Source organism: Rhinoderma darwinii, chromosome 3 (assembly GCF_050947455.1).
Source record: "Rhinoderma darwinii isolate aRhiDar2 chromosome 3, aRhiDar2.hap1, whole genome shotgun sequence".
Taxonomy (NCBI): domain Eukaryota; kingdom Metazoa; phylum Chordata; class Amphibia; order Anura; family Rhinodermatidae; genus Rhinoderma; species Rhinoderma darwinii.
Genome location: NC_134689.1, coordinates 336581434 through 336598767, shown reverse-complemented (window position 1 = coordinate 336598767; position 17334 = coordinate 336581434). Strand labels below are relative to the sequence as shown.

General features: G+C 41.3%; 1 protein-coding gene across 1 annotated transcript in view; it reads left to right on the top strand.

Moving 5' to 3' along the window:
- The first annotated feature begins 891 nt into the window (after positions 1-891).
- LOC142750491 (protein kinase C delta type-like) overlaps positions 892-17334 on the top strand; it is a 29499-nt gene continuing 13056 nt past the window's right edge. Inside the window, exons 1-5 of the mRNA XM_075859493.1 lie at positions 892-967; positions 1563-1645; positions 10938-11108; positions 12332-12423; positions 14936-14998. Of these exons, the coding sequence (XP_075715608.1) occupies positions 892-967; positions 1563-1645; positions 10938-11108; positions 12332-12423; positions 14936-14998 (485 nt within the window). The remainder of the gene's footprint in view (positions 968-1562; positions 1646-10937; positions 11109-12331; positions 12424-14935; positions 14999-17334) is intronic.

Below are 17334 nucleotides of genomic sequence, written 5' to 3'. Positions count from 1 at the left end.
GAAGCCTATTAGGCCCTGACCTAAGAGGCTTGCTGTCAGAGTGACACTGACAGCTTGAATGCATTGCACTACGTAGGTAGTGCAATGTATTAGAATCGAGATCAGTGATGTAGCCTTCAATTCTCCTAGTTGGACAAAAAAAAAAAAAAAGTTTTAAAAAAGTAAATAAATATGTTGTATACAAAAATAAAAATAAAAGTTCCAACTTAAAAAAACAATAACCACCTTTTTTCCCATAATAAGTATTTTATTATAGGAATTAAAAAAAAAAAAAAGTATACATATTTGGTATTGCCCCAAAGAAAAGTACTACCAAGCAAAATCCGTTCTCCAAAAGCCAAATGACACTCCCTTCCTTCTGAACCCTACAGTGTGCCCAAACTGCAGTTTATTTCCACATAAATGGCATTCCCATACCCAGGAGAACCCGCTTAACAGTTTATGAGGTATTTGTCAGCAGAGGCACAAACTGGGTATAAAATATTGTGCACTAAAATGGCATATCAGTGGAAAATTGCACTTTTCATTTTGCACCATTTCTAGTGAAAAAAACACATGCGGGGTCAAAATGCTCACTAAGAAGGGGTGTAGTTTCCAAAATGGGGGTCACTATTTGGGGGCTTGTTTTACTTTTTGACCTTAGAGCCCTGCAATTGTGGGCCAGTGCTAGGAAAATCACCAAAATAGGCCTCAAATGCGCATTGTGCTCTTTCACTCCTAAGCCCTGTCATATGTACAGGTAAATGATAAATGCCTTGAGGGCAGAGCCGGACTGCCCATCTGGCAATTCTGGCAAATGCCAGATGGGCTGGTGTCCCAATGGGCCGCTCTCCTCTTTCCCCAACAGCACAGTGCACTCTTTGAACTACATAAGGGAGAGACAGGGATAATATGTTTATGCTGCTGCTCGGAGGCTGCTCTGACATTGTGTCATGCTTCAAGCTGCTGCTTCAGCCGGCAGATAAGAGTTAGGGTATGTTCACACGGCCTATTTACGGACGTAATTCGGGCGTTTTTGCCCCGAATTACGCCCGAAAATAGCGCCTCAATAGCGCTGACAAACATCTGCCCATTGAAAGCAATGGGCAGACGTTTGTCTGTTCACACGAGGCGTATATTTACGCGCCGCTGTCAAATGACGGCGCGTAAATAGACGCCCGCGTAGAAGAAGTGACCTGTCACTTCTTTGGCCGTAATTGGAGCCGCTATTCATTGACTCCAATGAATAGCAGCGCTAATTACGGCCGTAATTGACGCGGCGTTCAAGCGCCTGCACATGCCGGTACGGCTGAAATTACGGGGATGTTTTCAGGCTGAAACATCCCCGTAATTTCAGCCGTTACGGACCCCCGCCGTGTGAACATACCCTTACCCTTTTACTGAGCAGAAGCTCTGATTGGTAGAAAGCCTGCCAGCTGACAGGTGCCCCACCAATTACCAAGAGGGAAGCTCTGACTGCACACAATCCGGAGCAGGACATGGAAGGGGAGGGCTATCTGGCTGCACAGGCGTATGCGGAGGGGGAGGCTTCCTGGTAACATCCACTGCTTCCTGTTATTGAGTGAAAGAATACCAGCAGGAGGAGGATGCAGAACCATCTGCAACCTGGAGACACTGGAACAGTCTTCTGCAGATATCTGGGCTGGTGAGTGGCCGATGCAGGGTCATGTGTTGTTATGTTATGTAGGGGAGACATTGTTTCAGATACTCTGTGCTTTATGGGGCGGGCTAGGATTCTGTGTGATGTTGGTGGGGAAAGGATGAGAGGATACTCTGTGCTGGGGGCTTTTTAGGTTTGTGTACTCTGTGGAGATAGGAGTTGTATGTGGGGGTTTATGGGCCCTGTGTACTGTAAGAGGGGGATCACAGAGCCTTTTTTGTGGTGTTTGTGGGGGTAAAGGTATTTTCACACATTGCATGTTTTTTTTTACAACTACAGCTACAGCACACCCCCCCCACCCACGCAACATTTTAAGCCCTGCCCAATCCGCTAAGGAATGCCCACAATCCCTCCCAGATACTAACATTGCAGGATACACTTGTATAATGTCTGGCTCACACACAAAATTTAGATGCAGTTTTTTGCTCCGTTTTTTTGAGCCAAAACCAGAAGTGGCTCTAAAAGGAAGGAAAGGTATAGAGAAAATACTTTTTTTGTGTCCATTACTACTGAACCAAATACTGCATCAAAACTGAGTGTGTGATCCTGGCCTACGACTCCTTTCGCAATGCAATCCTACAAAAAAAGCAATAAAAAAACTGGGATGCTTGGGAGAAATGCTAAATTACATTTCATTAGAGTTGACAGTATTTTATTAAAATCCCCCATCAAAGCGATTCCGAATTGTTTTCTCATGACACATTGCACTTTATGTTAGTGGTAAAATTTGGTCGATATATTTAGTGTTTATTTGTGAAAAATAGCAAAATTGAATAGAAAGATTGGAAAAAATAACATTTTTCTGATTTTAAATGTATCTGCTTGTAAGACAGATAGTAATTCCACACAAAACAGTTACTAGTTCACATATCCCATATGTCTACTATGTGTTGAAATCATTTTTTGAACATTCTTTTATTTTTCTAGGATGTTAAAAGTCATAGAACATAAGCAGGAATTTCTCATATTTTGAAGTAAATTTCAAAAGCCTTTCTTTTTAGGTACCAGTTCAGTTCTGAAGTGGCTTTGAGGGGCCTATATGTTAGAAACCCCCCATAAATCATCCCATTTTAAAAACTAGACCCCCTCAAACTATTCAAAACAGCATTTATAAAGTTTCTTAACCCTATAGGCGTTTTACAGAAATGTAAAGCAGAGGTGAAACTTAATTTTTTATGCAGAAAATCCTTTTTATGATTTTTTTTTCTGTATAACACAAGGTTTTACCAGAGAAACACAACTCAATATTTATTTCCCAGATTCTGCCGTTATTCTGGCTCTAGCGTGCTAATGGACTGAAGCACCGGCTTCAGAAGCAAAAGAGCACCTAGAGGATTTTGGAGCCTCCTTTTTATTAAAATATATTTTAGGCACCATGTCAGGTTTGAAGAGGTTTTGTGGTGCATTGGACTTTTTGATCAGTTTTTATTTTATTTCTTGTGAGGTGTGGCGACTAAAAGACAGCAATTCTACAATTGTTTTTTATTTCTTTTTTTTAAAGCTTTCACCGTGCGCTATAAATGACATATTCACTTTATTCTGCGGAGCGATATGATTACAGCGATACCATATGTTTATAGTATTTTTATGTCTTATGGCGTTTGCACAATAAAATGCTTTTTATAAAAACGTATTTACTTTTTGTGTTGCCATATTCTAAGAGCCATAACTTTTTTATTTTTCAATCAAGAAAGCCGCGTGACGGCTTGTTTTTTCGTAACGAACTGTAGTTTCGATCAGTACCATTTTTGGGTACATGCGACTTTTTGATCACTTTTTATTAACGTTCGCCGTGCAAGTTATATAACAAAATACTTTTGTAGTTCAGGCCGTTACGGACACGGCAATACCAATTATGTATAGTTTATTTTTTATTTTTTTTAATAATATAGGACTGATAGGGAAAAAAGGGGGATTTTTACTTTAATTACTTTTAAACTTTTATCTTTTTATTGTTACACAATTTTTTTTGAACTTTTTTTATGTCCCGCTAGGGGACTTGAGGGCAGGAGGCCCTGATCGCTATTCTAGTACACTGTACTACATGTGTAGTGCAGTGTATTAGAGCTGTCAGCTACTCGCTGACAGCAAGCATAGTGGGTCTTGACTTTGTCAGGACCCACAAGGCTTCCGTAGATGGCATAGGCCATTGTTATTCCTCTGGTTGCCATAGCAACCATAGGCGCCCGCGATCATGTTGCGGGACGTCGATGGGGCTTTAACTCCTATGAAGCCGCTAATGTTATTGAACGCGGCTTCTAAGGGCTTATTCAGCGGGGACCACCGCCATCACTCCCTGCTGAAGGAGCTGTGACAACTGCTGTACGAGACAGCAGTTGTCACAGCTCCTGTATGTGCCGAGAGGGGGCCAGATTGGCCTTTCCTCCCGTGACGTACTATTAGGTCATGGAGCGCAAACGATGCGCTCATCATGAACTAATAGTACATCCAGGAGCAGGAAGGGGTTAAGAGGTGCATACCACCTAAAATATTTGGCACATCTTTGGCTGTCCGTGCAACAAAAATGCAAATCTAGGCCTGCTACTAGACGGTCTAGATTTGTTGCAGAATTTAAGCAAGTTTCTTGCGTAAATTATGATAAATCTGTCATTCCGATGGAGGCCCCGCCCCTTTGGCTAAAATTCGCTCCCCTTTTCAAAAGTAGTGAGAAAAGTAAAGAGTCACACATTTTAGCACAACTATGGTGTGCTGCAAAATTTGTGACTTTTTTACACCAGAAAATATTCCCCCAGTATGTTCTGTACACTATGGCATTATTTGGGCATAGTACACGCTATTATTTCGGCGGTGTAATTTAGCAGTGTGCATGTAAACATTTTTCCTTCTTGGTGGGCCTTGTGATTTCTGTGTACGCCTGCCCACATCTTCGTACTCAGTAACAGCGTGGGGTCGGCTGACACAGCTAAGGATACTCAAAAATAGTAAGACCTACGGCAAGGGCCAGACAGGGGGGTCTGAAAACAATGTTTGCCCGGTGCCCCGCCACTACTAGGTAATTCAAGCAAATACATTTACGCATTACTGTCATTTTCTTAATAACAATAAGCAGAGATCTCGTAAAACATGAGGAATTCTATTGGAAAATTTTATAACTTTTAATTATACAAAAAGTAACATTAATTTGCTGAAACTGGATAACGCCTTTGATGGACTGAGTTGTAATACCAGGTACAGCCATGACTATATGATATATATTATATCATGCTGCACTCACCACCTTCTCATAACCTACAAGTGCACAAATATATTTCACATTCACCACGCAGCAAGTGGGCATGTGTGCTTTCAAATGCCAGGGCTGAATTTCAGTCCCAGTGCGGCCCTGCTTGAGGGGAGTAGTTTCCAAAATAGGGTCACCTCTTGGGGCTTTCCACTGTACTCTAGTACCTCAGGGGCCCTGCAAATGCGACATAGTGCCCAAACACCAATCCAGCAAAATCTTCACTCCAAAAGCCAAATGGTGCTCCTTCCAATTTGAGCCCTGCCAAGTGCCAAAGCAGCAGTTTAGGGTCATATATGGGGTATTGACACACTCGGAAGAAATTGATTAACAAATTGTGTGGTGTTTTTTCTCCTATTACCCCCTTGTGAAAATTAAAAATCGGGAACTAAAACTGCATATTTTTGGAAAAAATTTAATTTTTCATTTTCTAATTCTAATAAAATTAATGAAGCACCTGTGGGGTCAAAATGCTCTCTACATCCCTAGATCAATGTCCTGGATAGTGTGTAGTTTCCAAAATGGAGTCAATTTTAAGGGGTTTCCCCTGTACTGGTACCTCAGGGGCTCTGCAAATGCGACATGGCGCCCAATAACAAATCCAGAAAAATCTGCATGTCAAATAGCACTCCTGCCTTTCTGAGCCCTGCCGTGTGTCCAAACAGCAGTTTATGACCATATACGTATGAGATGTTTCTCTACTCAGAAGAAATAAAGTACAAATATAGGGTGCTTTTTCATTTTCACGGCCTAATTCCAATAAATTCAGCAAAAAGCCTGTGGGGTCAAAATGCTCACTATTCCCCTAGATGAATTCCATGAGGGTTGTAGTTTCCTGAATGGGGTCACTTTCAGTGGATTTCCACTGTTTCAGTCCCTCAGGGGCTTTGCAAATGTAACATGGCGCCTAAAAACCATTCCAGCAAAACTTGAGCTCCAAAAGCCAAATGGCACTCCTTCCCTTCTGAGCCCTGCAGTGTGTTCGAACAGCAGTTTATTACCACATATGGGGTATTGCCATAATCAGGAGAAATTGCTTTTCAAATGTTGGGGTGCTATTTCTCTATTTCTCGCTTCTGAGGCTGGTGTTTCAGTCCATTACCACACTAGGGCCACACGTGGGATATTTCTAAAAACGAAGAATCTGGGCAATAAATATTGAGTTGCGTTTCTCTGGTAAAACCTTCTGTGTTACAGAAAAAATGGAGTTTATATGATTTTCCTGCAAAAAAATGAAATTTGTACATTTCACTTCCACTTTGCTTTAATTTCTGTGAAACGCCTAAAGGGTTAATAAACTTTCTAAATTCTGTTTTGGAAACTTTGAGTGGTGCAGTTTTTAAAATGGGGTGATTTATGGGAGGTTTCTATTATATAGGGCCCTCAAAGCCACTTCAGAACTGAACTGGTCCCTAAGGAAATAGGTTTTGTACGTTTTCTTGAAAATTTGAGAAATTGCTGCTAAAGTTATATGCCTTGTAACTTCCTAGAAAAATAAAAGGACGTTCAAAAAACAATGCCATCATAGAATAGCGATATGGTAAATGTTAACTAGTAACCATTTTGCGTGGTATTACTATCTGTCTTACAAGCAGATACATATAAATGTAGAAAAATACGAATTTTTGCACATTTTCTCCAAATTTCTGTGTTTTTCACAAATAAACACTGAATGTATAGACCAAATTTTACCACTAACAGAGTACAATGTGTCACGGGAAAACAATCTCAGTACGGCGTGGATAAATAAAAGCATTCCAAATGTTGTTTTTTTTAAATAATATTTTTGATTTGATTATTCCATTCTGCAGGTTATTTTTTATTGGGATAATTCAATCATAAACAAGAAACAAAAGAAAATACAATACCCAACCCCCCTCCCCACACACCCATCCCTTTCCTGATGCCAAGGCAGATGAGTAGAGAGAAAAAAAAAATCAAACATGAGGCCTTAGTGCAATAACTTTGTCCCTTATATACAGTCGGTCAATCCAACTTCTTCATCTATTATAAAAATATTTAGACCTCCCTTTTGTGAGATAGTGCGATCTTTCATAGAGCAGCACTCTAAATACTGCCTTTTGCCATTCAGTCACTACCGGAGGATTCTTTACAATCCATTTCCTCAAAATCTGTAATCTTGCCAAAAACAAACAACTGAATCATAAGATCAGTCATTGCTCTGCTTCAGCCCTGGTACTTGTGAGGGGTCTCCAAAAAATGTTAAGCCTTCGGAGTTCTCCAAAGCCATGCCTAAGATAGATTCAATGGTTTCAATTACAAAGAAGCAGTATCCATGCAGTTTTGGGCATCACCACATCAAATGTATGAGATCAGCCTGATCTATATTACACCTAGGACAGGTATCATTCTCTCTACAGCCCATGCTATACAGACGTTTAGGAGTGAAGTACAAACGGTGTAAACCTGCGAGAATTTATGTGAATAATTTAGTGACACACTATTAACTCCTTTGAACACCTCCCTCCATGTGACTACATAATCCTTCTCCAAATCCATTCCCCATTTTCCATTTAAATTTGCCCCTACTGGGCTAGCTCAAGTCATAAACCTACTTAGCTCATGATACACCAAAGAAGTGACCCCTTTTCTGTTCCCCATTATACAGGTTTATAAATAATTCCTCTGAACCAATCTGAAAACATTCTTTATCACGTGTCACTTCCCACTCGTGAACTATTTGAAAATAGTGCAAATACAGGGATACGGATAAAATACCGAACTCCCTTTGTAAGGTGTCCGGGGTTCTTATTACCCCGTTGACAAAAAAAGTGATAATTGCGTAATACCCCACTTCACACAAAATCTACTGTCCTCTACTTTTACAAACTGGTTAAGTAATTCATTGTCCCATATGGGGATAAAGGAAGTTTTTAGGAGGTTTTAATGTTTTGCGGCGTTCGCCTTGTGGCCTAAATAATGACATATTGTAATAGTTCAAACGTTTACAGTCGATACCAGTTATGTTCATTTATTTTTTTTTTTACATTGTGCTTGAGGGAAATGGGAAAAGTTTTTTTTTTTACTTTTAATTAGTTGAATTTTTTTATTTATTAAAATTTTTTATTTTACTGTTTTTTTACTTGTCCCCCATAGGGAACTTGAACTACCAATTTTTGGATCGCTTGCACAATATACTGCAATACTTCATAGTAGTACAAAGATGGCAGACTTGGGGGCCTTCATCAGGCCCCCAGGCTGCCATGCAAACCAATGGCACCCACAATCTCTCTGCCGGGGGGGCCATTGGAACGCTACAGTGGGTCACCCCCCCTGTTTTCAGTGATTTAAATGCCACGGTCGATATTGACCTTAGCATTTAACAGGTTAAGCTAGTGGGATCATGCTCGAGTGGGATTCTGCTGGTTACCCAGAAGTGTCGGCTGTAACACACCTGTCCTACGAGCGGGCTCAGCTCGTGAGCCCGCTCCATACTCCCCCACCCGATGTGCGCCGTATATATACGACAGATGTCGGGAAGGGGTAAAATCCACCATGGACCCCTCTAGATTTTTGAGAGTCTGCAATATTGCCTTCATAGTTGGAGTCTCAGACAAGCATCGTCCTCTCCATGCACACTCCCTGACTCCTCTCCTGTTGGGCTAAAATGCTTTTCCAAATTGCCTTGTTTCCCTCTAGAGGTCACAGGAGCGGGAGAAGATAGCTTGTCCATCCTAGAGGATGCAGCTTTACCCCCAGATCGCCCCCTCGCTGGAGCGCCATCCTTGTCCTGTTTCTTTTGGAGACATATCAAATACCCGGTGTATAATCTAGCCAGGAGAAAGACTAGAACACTCGCCAATGCATAATAAGTAATGAAAAAATAACTGAACACAGTCCCTCTTGGAGAAAGATAATCAGCAGTATCAGTAATTTTTAACCACTTGACTCAACGATTTCTATACTGCTTTCTCAAGCAGAAATCCTTTTATGTGATATTAATTCAAAAACTGCAAATAATAGCCCTCAAACCGTTCTCAAGACAGGTACAACATGTATAATATTTCATAGACAATACAGTGGTTACTAACAGGAACATTCTAACCCCCTCCCGGTCCTGAATTCCTGGACCTGTTCTTGGACTTGTACAAGGCTTTAGTGCGGCGTGCTAACACTTGCCAGATAGCAGGTGATCAAGGCAATAATGCAGTAATGCTGAATCCAAAGCGGCAGTAGAGACAGGACAGACAGGGGAGCCAGAACTCATTAGCGGCAGGAAATCCAGAACCAGGCACCAGTGTGCATTTAATTATTACAGCCGACCATAACAACTGCCCCAGACATCAAGCAGGAGGACCGGGAACCAAAGCTTGAGCACCGACGATGTCAGAGCCTGTGAAAGGCAGCGTACCGGCCACATCACACAGGAGAGGCTGGGGCTTAGTGCTAGATACCAAGCATCAATGTAGTGCAGCGGGGGAGCAGAGGAGGAGCCAGGACATTGCAGAGGAGGAGCCTGTCGACCGTCACATCCGGTGTCACATTGGGTTCGTGGAACCACTGGGCCATACCGCGATATGGCAGCTGGCCAACAGGGTGCAGGTCACAGTTCGTATAAGGTATCTGTGGCAGCTCAGACAGTAGCAAGGCAGGCTCGGCTGGGACTAGGCAGCGGGAAGATGTCAGGCGTGGAGCAGCAGGACAGGCGCAGATACAGCACAGCATGACTACAGCACAGCACGGCACTAGAGCAGGATACGGGATACAGGAAGAGGGAACACTGGAACTGGAAAACACTAGTAGACCATTTGCTTAGACAAACTAGGATATGATAAACAAAGCTCAGGCAAGGATCAGAAGGGCGGTGGCCCACTTATAGTCCAGGAAATTATGTGAGTTGATGATAGTGATTGTTTACATGTGCGCGCTGGCCCTTTAAGAGCGGGCACGAGCGTGCGCGCGCACCCTACTGGACACAGCAGACCGGAGCGGAAGTGAGCGCTGGCGTCTCCTAGGAAGGAGATGGGGACCTGCGCTCACAGATCCATGGCTGCGGGCGTCAGGAGGTAAGTAAACCTGACGACTTGCGGCCATGGATGCTATATCCGGTCACATGCTCTCTCTCAAAGTTTTTACTACCTAAACTGACACATGTCAGATTTGAAAATGGGCTGTGACTATAAGGCCAAAACAGGCTGTGTTCTTAAGGGGTTAAAGGGGTTTTCCTACTCGCAACCTTTATTGCCTATCCACAGGCCACAACCGAGTGAGAGCCCTTGCTTTTCCTGCACTGGCACATTCTGCCATCTTTGCCCATCCTTATGACAATCATTTTAGTTCTGGAGGCTGCAATTTTTGCTAGTTGCTAGTTAACTTAAATGGGAACTTACTACAAACATTTGGATCATTCTGTCAGTCCCTGCACTGAAATACAGAATATTTTTGTTGTTACGACCTCAGTCACAAGCCAAAATATATCTGACAGGAGAAAAGAAGGTGTTTTTACAGTAAATATATGTTATAAAATCCCTTCATTACCTACAAACAAATTTTAACATTAGTCCAGGATCACACAGACAATGTTGATTCAGTTTTTGGCTCAGTTTTTTGAGCCAAAGCCAGGAGTGAATCCAAAAGGTATAAAGACAATACTGATGCATCTTATTTCTTTTGTGTCCACTCCTGGGCTGAGCTAAAAAAAAAGGATCTAAAAACTGTGTGATCCCGGCCTTACGGTAAATTTATCTATGAGGACTGAGCAAGTCCTAGAAAATCTATTAAGTCACAATAATCATTGCCAACTAATGATTTCTATGGAAAATAGGCAAATATAAGAACAGAATCTGCTGAGCCTGTTGTTGCTGGATGTGTATTACAGGATAAGAAGACGTTTCCATATTGGGAATACCACCTTAAAAATACAAATCCCCAGTTTGAGTCTGTAACATGGATTGGAGCCGTGGAGGGTAGACTAACAGTTACATGTAAATGTGTAGTAACATTACTGTTACTTATGGATTATTTCTTGTCCCCAACACATTTCATGAAGATCCCTCATTAATAATGTTTTTCTAGGTGGTGCTGGCGGAAGACATCTACACTCGCCAGCAATTTGCTGTCAAAGTCATCGCCAAGAGAGACCTGCTTGCCGAAGGAGAGGAGCGCGCGACGGTGGAGCGGCGGGTGTTACAACTTGCATCTGGCAGCCCCTTCCTTCTCCATGGAGAATTTGCTTTCCAGACCAAGGTACATTTATTATTCCTTCTGTCATGCCATAGGCAGTCTTTCATCTATATAGTTACTGTATTCTGTTAATGTTGTGATAGCTCCCTCTAGTGGCTGTTTTCTGCAGTAGTTTAAGTAAGCTAGCCTACAATCCATTGTATGTCCCATGAGAGCCACCGTATCTATCACCTATGAACTTGCTGACATCACCAAGTCCGCTCTGTAGCAGCCATTTTCAGATTGTACTGTTACACAAGCAGTATGTAAACACAACGTCTTCATCCGAGCCTACGGTAGCATGGCTGGTATGTACAAATGACCATCTAGCGTTGTTGGTTTCTATGTTGATGCATATGATGGTGTTTTGCATGTCTCCGGCTGTTATAGACACCAGTGAGAGGCCATGCCTGTTACACATAGGACAGCATCTTCCTGTGTGTCTGTCTATCTCCACTCATCATCTCTGTGCTCATGTTCTTGTATATAATGCACATGATTACAAAGCTTTGTATAGTAGTGTGTTGTTACACGCTGCTGTACTACAGTAAGCGCATTATCTCTCTGTTTCTTACTTTCACACTATCCTTGCAATAAAAGTTCAAGTTTGGACATCGCTCCTGAGTCAATGAATTGCTGGGAAAGAGTTTAGCTGCCTGTCAACGTCTGCCCCTCTGACACATGAGGAAAGAATACCTTCTACTCTTACTACTGGATGATGCCTTTATTATGGGCTGAAAAATAATCTGTGTTTAGCTCCATAATTCCAGGCTGGACAATTTATTAATATATCTTTATAGGGGAACTCTGTTCTCCTGACATAATACAGGATATAATTCTGTCTACATGCAGCGCAGCTGCCAATAGGGGGAGCTGTCACTCTATGGATGTCACTCTTATTGACATCTTATAATGTTGGGACATGGAAAGCAATGTGTGATGTCATGTATCCCAGTATATACATTGCACTAGTATAGAGAGAATATTCTACACATAGAGAGCAGATAATAAGTCACACTTCTCCTGTGTCCGGTGTCCAGCTGTAACTATAATATCACCAATAAGGGGTTACTGATCCATCATACAGAATATACCTGTCCTATCCTCCCGTCTTCATGTAGTCTATGTCTATGGTGATGAGGCGATAACTGATGATGGGTTCTGTATAGTAGGAGTGTAGAAGCTCCAATCATTTGGTAACTTTATCATCTACATTATCATTCTTCTGTCTCTGTTCTGTGTATTAGGGGCTTGTGCTTCTTGGAATGGAGTACGTCAACTGCGGAGATTTCCATCAATTCCTGCAGCGGAAGGGGCGACTTGACATCCCCAGTGCACGGTAAAGTAGTCGTAGGCCAATAAGAATACAAGATCCAATGATAGCTTCCATTTATAAGAGGACAGTACATAGGATAGAGTGTTAGCCCCTCTGCCCGAATACAAGGTCCAATGATAGCTTCCATTTATAAGAGGACAGTATATAGAATAGAGTGTTAGCCCCCCTCCCCAAATACAAGATCCAATGATAGCTTTCATTTATAAGAGGACAGTACATAGGATAGAGTGTTAGCCCCTCTGCCTGAATACAAGATTCAATGATAGCTTCCATTTATAAGGGGACAGTACATAGGATAGAGTGTTAGCCCCCCTGCCCGAATATAAGATCCAATGATAGCTTCCATTTCTAAGAGGACAGTACATAGGATAGAGTGTTAGCCCCCCTGCCCGAATATAAGATCCAATGATAGCTTCCATTTATAAGAGGACAGTACATAGGATAGAGTGTTAGCCCCTCTGCCCAAATTCAAGATCCAATGATAGCTTCCATTTATAAGAGGACAGTACATAGGATATAGTGTTAGCCCCTCTGCCTGAAGACAAGATGCAATGATAGCTTCCATTTATAAGAGGACAGTACATAAGATAGAGTGTTAGCCCCCCTGCCCGAATACAAGATCCAATGATAGCTTCCATTTATAAGACGACAGTACATAGGATAGAGTGTTAGTCCCTCTGCCCGAATACAAGATCCAATGATAGCTTCCATTTATAAGAGGTCAGTACATAGGATAGAGTGTTAGCCCCTCTGCCCGAATACAAGATCCAATAATAGCTTCCATTTATAAGAGGACAGTACATAAGATAGAGTGTTAGCCCCTCTGCCCGAATACAAGATCCAATGATAGCTTCCATTTATAAGAGGACAGTACATAGGATAGAGTGTTAGTCCCTCTGCCCGAATACAAGATCCAATGATAGCTCCTATTTATAAGAGGACAGTACATAGGATAGAGTGTTAGCCCCTCTGCTCGAATACAAGATCCAATGATAGCTTCCATTTATAAGAGGACAGTACATAGGATAGAGTGTTAGTCCCTCTGCCCGAATACAAGATCCAATGATAGCTCCTATTTATAAGAGGACAGTACATAGGATAGAGTGTTAGCCCCTCTGCTCGAATACAAGATCCAATGATAGCTTCCATTTATAAGAGGACAGTACATAGGATAGAGTGTTAGCCCCTCTGCCTGAATACAAGATCCAATGATAGCTCCTATTTATAAGAGGACAGTACATAAGATAGAGTGTTAGCCCCCCCTTCCCCGAATACAAGATCCAATGATAGCTTCCATTTATAAGAGGACAGTACATAGGATAGAGTATTAGACCCTCTGCCCGAATACAAGATCCAATGATAGCTTCCATTTATAAGAGGACAGTACATAGGATAGAGTGTTAGCCCCTCTGCCTGAATACAAGATCCAATGATAGCTTCCATTTATAAGAGGACAGTACATAGGATAGAGTGTTAGCCACCCTGCCCCAATACAAGGTCCAATGATAGCTCCTATTTATAAGAGGACAGTACATAGGATAGAGTGTTAGCCCCTCTGCTCGAATACAAGATCCAATGATAGCTTCCATTTATAAGAGGACAGTACATAGGATAGAGTGTTAGCCCCTCTGCCTGAATACAAGATCCAATGATAGCTTCCATTTATAAGAGGACAGTACATAGGATAGAGTGTTAGCCACCCTGCCCCAATACAAGGTCCAATGATAGCTCCTATTTATAAGAGGACAGTACATAGGATAGAGTGTTAGCCCCTCTGCCTGAATACAAGATCCAATGATATCTTCCATTTATAAGAGGACAGTACATAGGATAGAGTGTTAGCCCCTCTGCCTGAATACAAGATCCAATGATAGCGTCCATTTATAAGAGGACAGTACATAGGATAGAGTGTTAGCCCCTCTGCCCGTATACAAGATCCAATGATAGCGTCCATTTATAAGAGGACAGTACATAGAATAGAGTGTTAGCCCCTCTGCCCGAATACAATGTCCATTGATAGCTTCCATATATAAGAGGACAGTACATAGGATAGAGTGTTAGCCCCTCTGCCCGAATACAAGATCCAATGATAGCGTCCATTTATAAGAGGACAGTACATAGGATAGAGTGTTAGCCCACCTTCCCACATATAAGGTCCCATTCATAGAAATGTTATTACTGAAACGCTTCATGAAAAGCCTTTTATAAAATATTAGGATTATTACCCTCCATATGATCTGCAACATGTAAAGTAAAACATAGCAATGGGCACATGTTAGTAAATGATCAGATGAAGGTGTCCATTAAATAATGACTTAACCCCTTGCTTCTCGCAGATATAATAACACAGGTCTGGGAGCACATGTAGTATAAAGAATAAGATAGGTGTGATTGTCCACAGTAATAGGATAACATGGTCAGATATTCTGCCTGTCTGCTCTGTTCTGTAGTATATATTTGTGAGAGCTTTCTGTCCTCCTCTAGATACTATTGTCTTCTCTTTCCTTTGTGCCAGATTCTACGCCGCAGAACTCGTGTGTGGAATTCAACACCTGCATTCTAAGGGCATTGTCCACCGGTAAATACATTCTTATTGTCTTTTTTTGGTGTAATGAGTTCAAACTCAGGCCTGGTTTCTAATTCCAGAGAAAAATCTCTAAAATGTCTACAGTTGCAATATTTCTTTGCAATGTCAAAAGTGTTAAGTTATAGTTTCTCTAATTGATGAAGTTCCTAGATCCTAGGTCAATGTCTACAGTATGTCTACTTTGGAAGTAGCCTACTGGGAAACTGTCTCGTAAGTAGTGACCTAATGATGATGATGCAGTGTCCTATGAATGCTCCCCTAGTGATGTTTAAGGTGTTGTCTATAGGAGGAGATGGAATTAATTGGGGTGGTCCACCACTTGGGGTTCCCCTCTATGATCCACAACAGAGAGCTGAATGGCCGCCATGTAATACAAATAACTGGCTACGGCTATCTAGGCAAACTCAGCTGATTGCCAGGAGTGTTGGGAAACAGATCTGGCGGCTCCCATGTGAAAGGGGTTGTTTGTGGTGAAACAACCACTTTACACCTCCTGACACTAGTGATTCTTTACTATAAACTGCAGCTTCTGATAATCCAAAGGATTGTGCCCAGTCCCAGGTGGATAATAGTAAGTTATATCATTAACCCTTTCAAGACTGAGCTCATTTTGACCTTCATGACCAGCCCCATTTTCTCAAATCTGACATGTGTCAATTTATGTGTTAATAACTCTGGAATGCTTTTGCCTATCCAAGCGATTCTGAGATTGTTTTCTCGTGACATATTGTACTTTATGTTAGTGGAAAAATTTGGTCAATAAATTCATTGCTTATTTGTGAAAAATACCAAAATTTAGAGAAAATTTGCAAAAATTATGATTTTTCTCATTTTAAATGTATCTGCTTGTAAAACAGATAGTAATACCACACAAAATAGTTAATATTTTACATTTTCCATATGTCTACTTTATATTTGCATAGTTTTTTGAACATTATTTTATTTTTCTAGGACGTTACAACGTTTAGAACTTTAGCAGCAATTTCTCACATTTTCAAGAAAATTTCAAAAGGCCATTTTTACAGGGACCAGTTCAGTTCTGAAGTGGCTTTGAGGGCCTTATGTACTAGATAGACCCCATAAATCACCCCATATTAAAAACTGCACCCCTCAAAGTATTAAAAATAGCATTCAGAAAGTTTCTTAACCCATTAGGCGCTTCACAGGAATTAAAGCAAAGTAGAGGTGAAATTTACAAATTTTATTTTTTTTGCTGAAATTCATTTGTAATAAAAAAAAATCTGTAACACAGAAGGTTTTACCCGAGAAATGCAACTCAATATTTATTGCCCAGATTGTTCAGTTTTTAGAAATATCCCACACGTGGCTCTAGTGTGATAATCGACTGAAACACAGGCCTCAGAAGCAAAGGAGCACCTAGTGGATTTTGGGGCCTCCTTTTTTTAGAATATATTTTAGGCACCATGTCAGGTTTGAAGAGGTCTTGTGGTACCAAAACAGTGGAAATCCCCCAAAAGTGAGACGGTTTTGGAAACTACACACCTCAAGGAATTTATCTAGGGGTACAGTTAGCATCTTGACCCCACAGGTCTTCTGCTATATTTATTGGAGTTTGTCTGTGAAAGTGAAAATCTACTTTTTTTCTGAAAAAATATTTTAAAAAAATAATATTTGCAAGGAATAAAGATTAAAAAGCACCCCAGAACTTGTAAAGCTACTTCTCCCGATTACGCCAATACCCCATATGTGGTACTAAACTGCTGTTTGGACCCACAGCAGAGCTCAGAAGGGAAGGAGCGCCATTTGGATTTTGAAGCGCAGATTTTGCTGGATTGGTTTTCAGTGCCATGTCACGTTTGCAACTCCCTGGAGTAAGCAAAACAGTGGAATCCCCCCAAAACTGACCCCATTTTGAAGACTACACCCCTCAAGGAATTGTTCTAGGGGTATAGTTAGCATTTTGACCCCACAGTTTTTTTGCTGAATTTAGTGGAATTAGGCCGTGAAAATGAAAATCTACTTTTTTCTGAAAAAACATAGAAATGTTTAATTTTTACAATGAATAAAGGAGAAAAATTACCCCAAAATTTGTAAAGCAATTTGTCCTGATTACAGCAATACGCCATATGTGGTAATAAACTGCTGTTTGGACCCACGGCAGGACTCAGGAGGGAAGGAACAATATTTGGCTTTTGGAGCTCAAATTTAGCTGGAATGGTTTTCGGGTGTCATGTCGCATATGCAAAGCCCCTGAGGTACCAAAACAGTGGAAACCTCCCAAAAGTCCCTTTAGGGGACTGGAACGAGCGATCATTAGGTCGCTGGTACAATACACTGCAATACTAATGTATTGCAGTATAATGTCA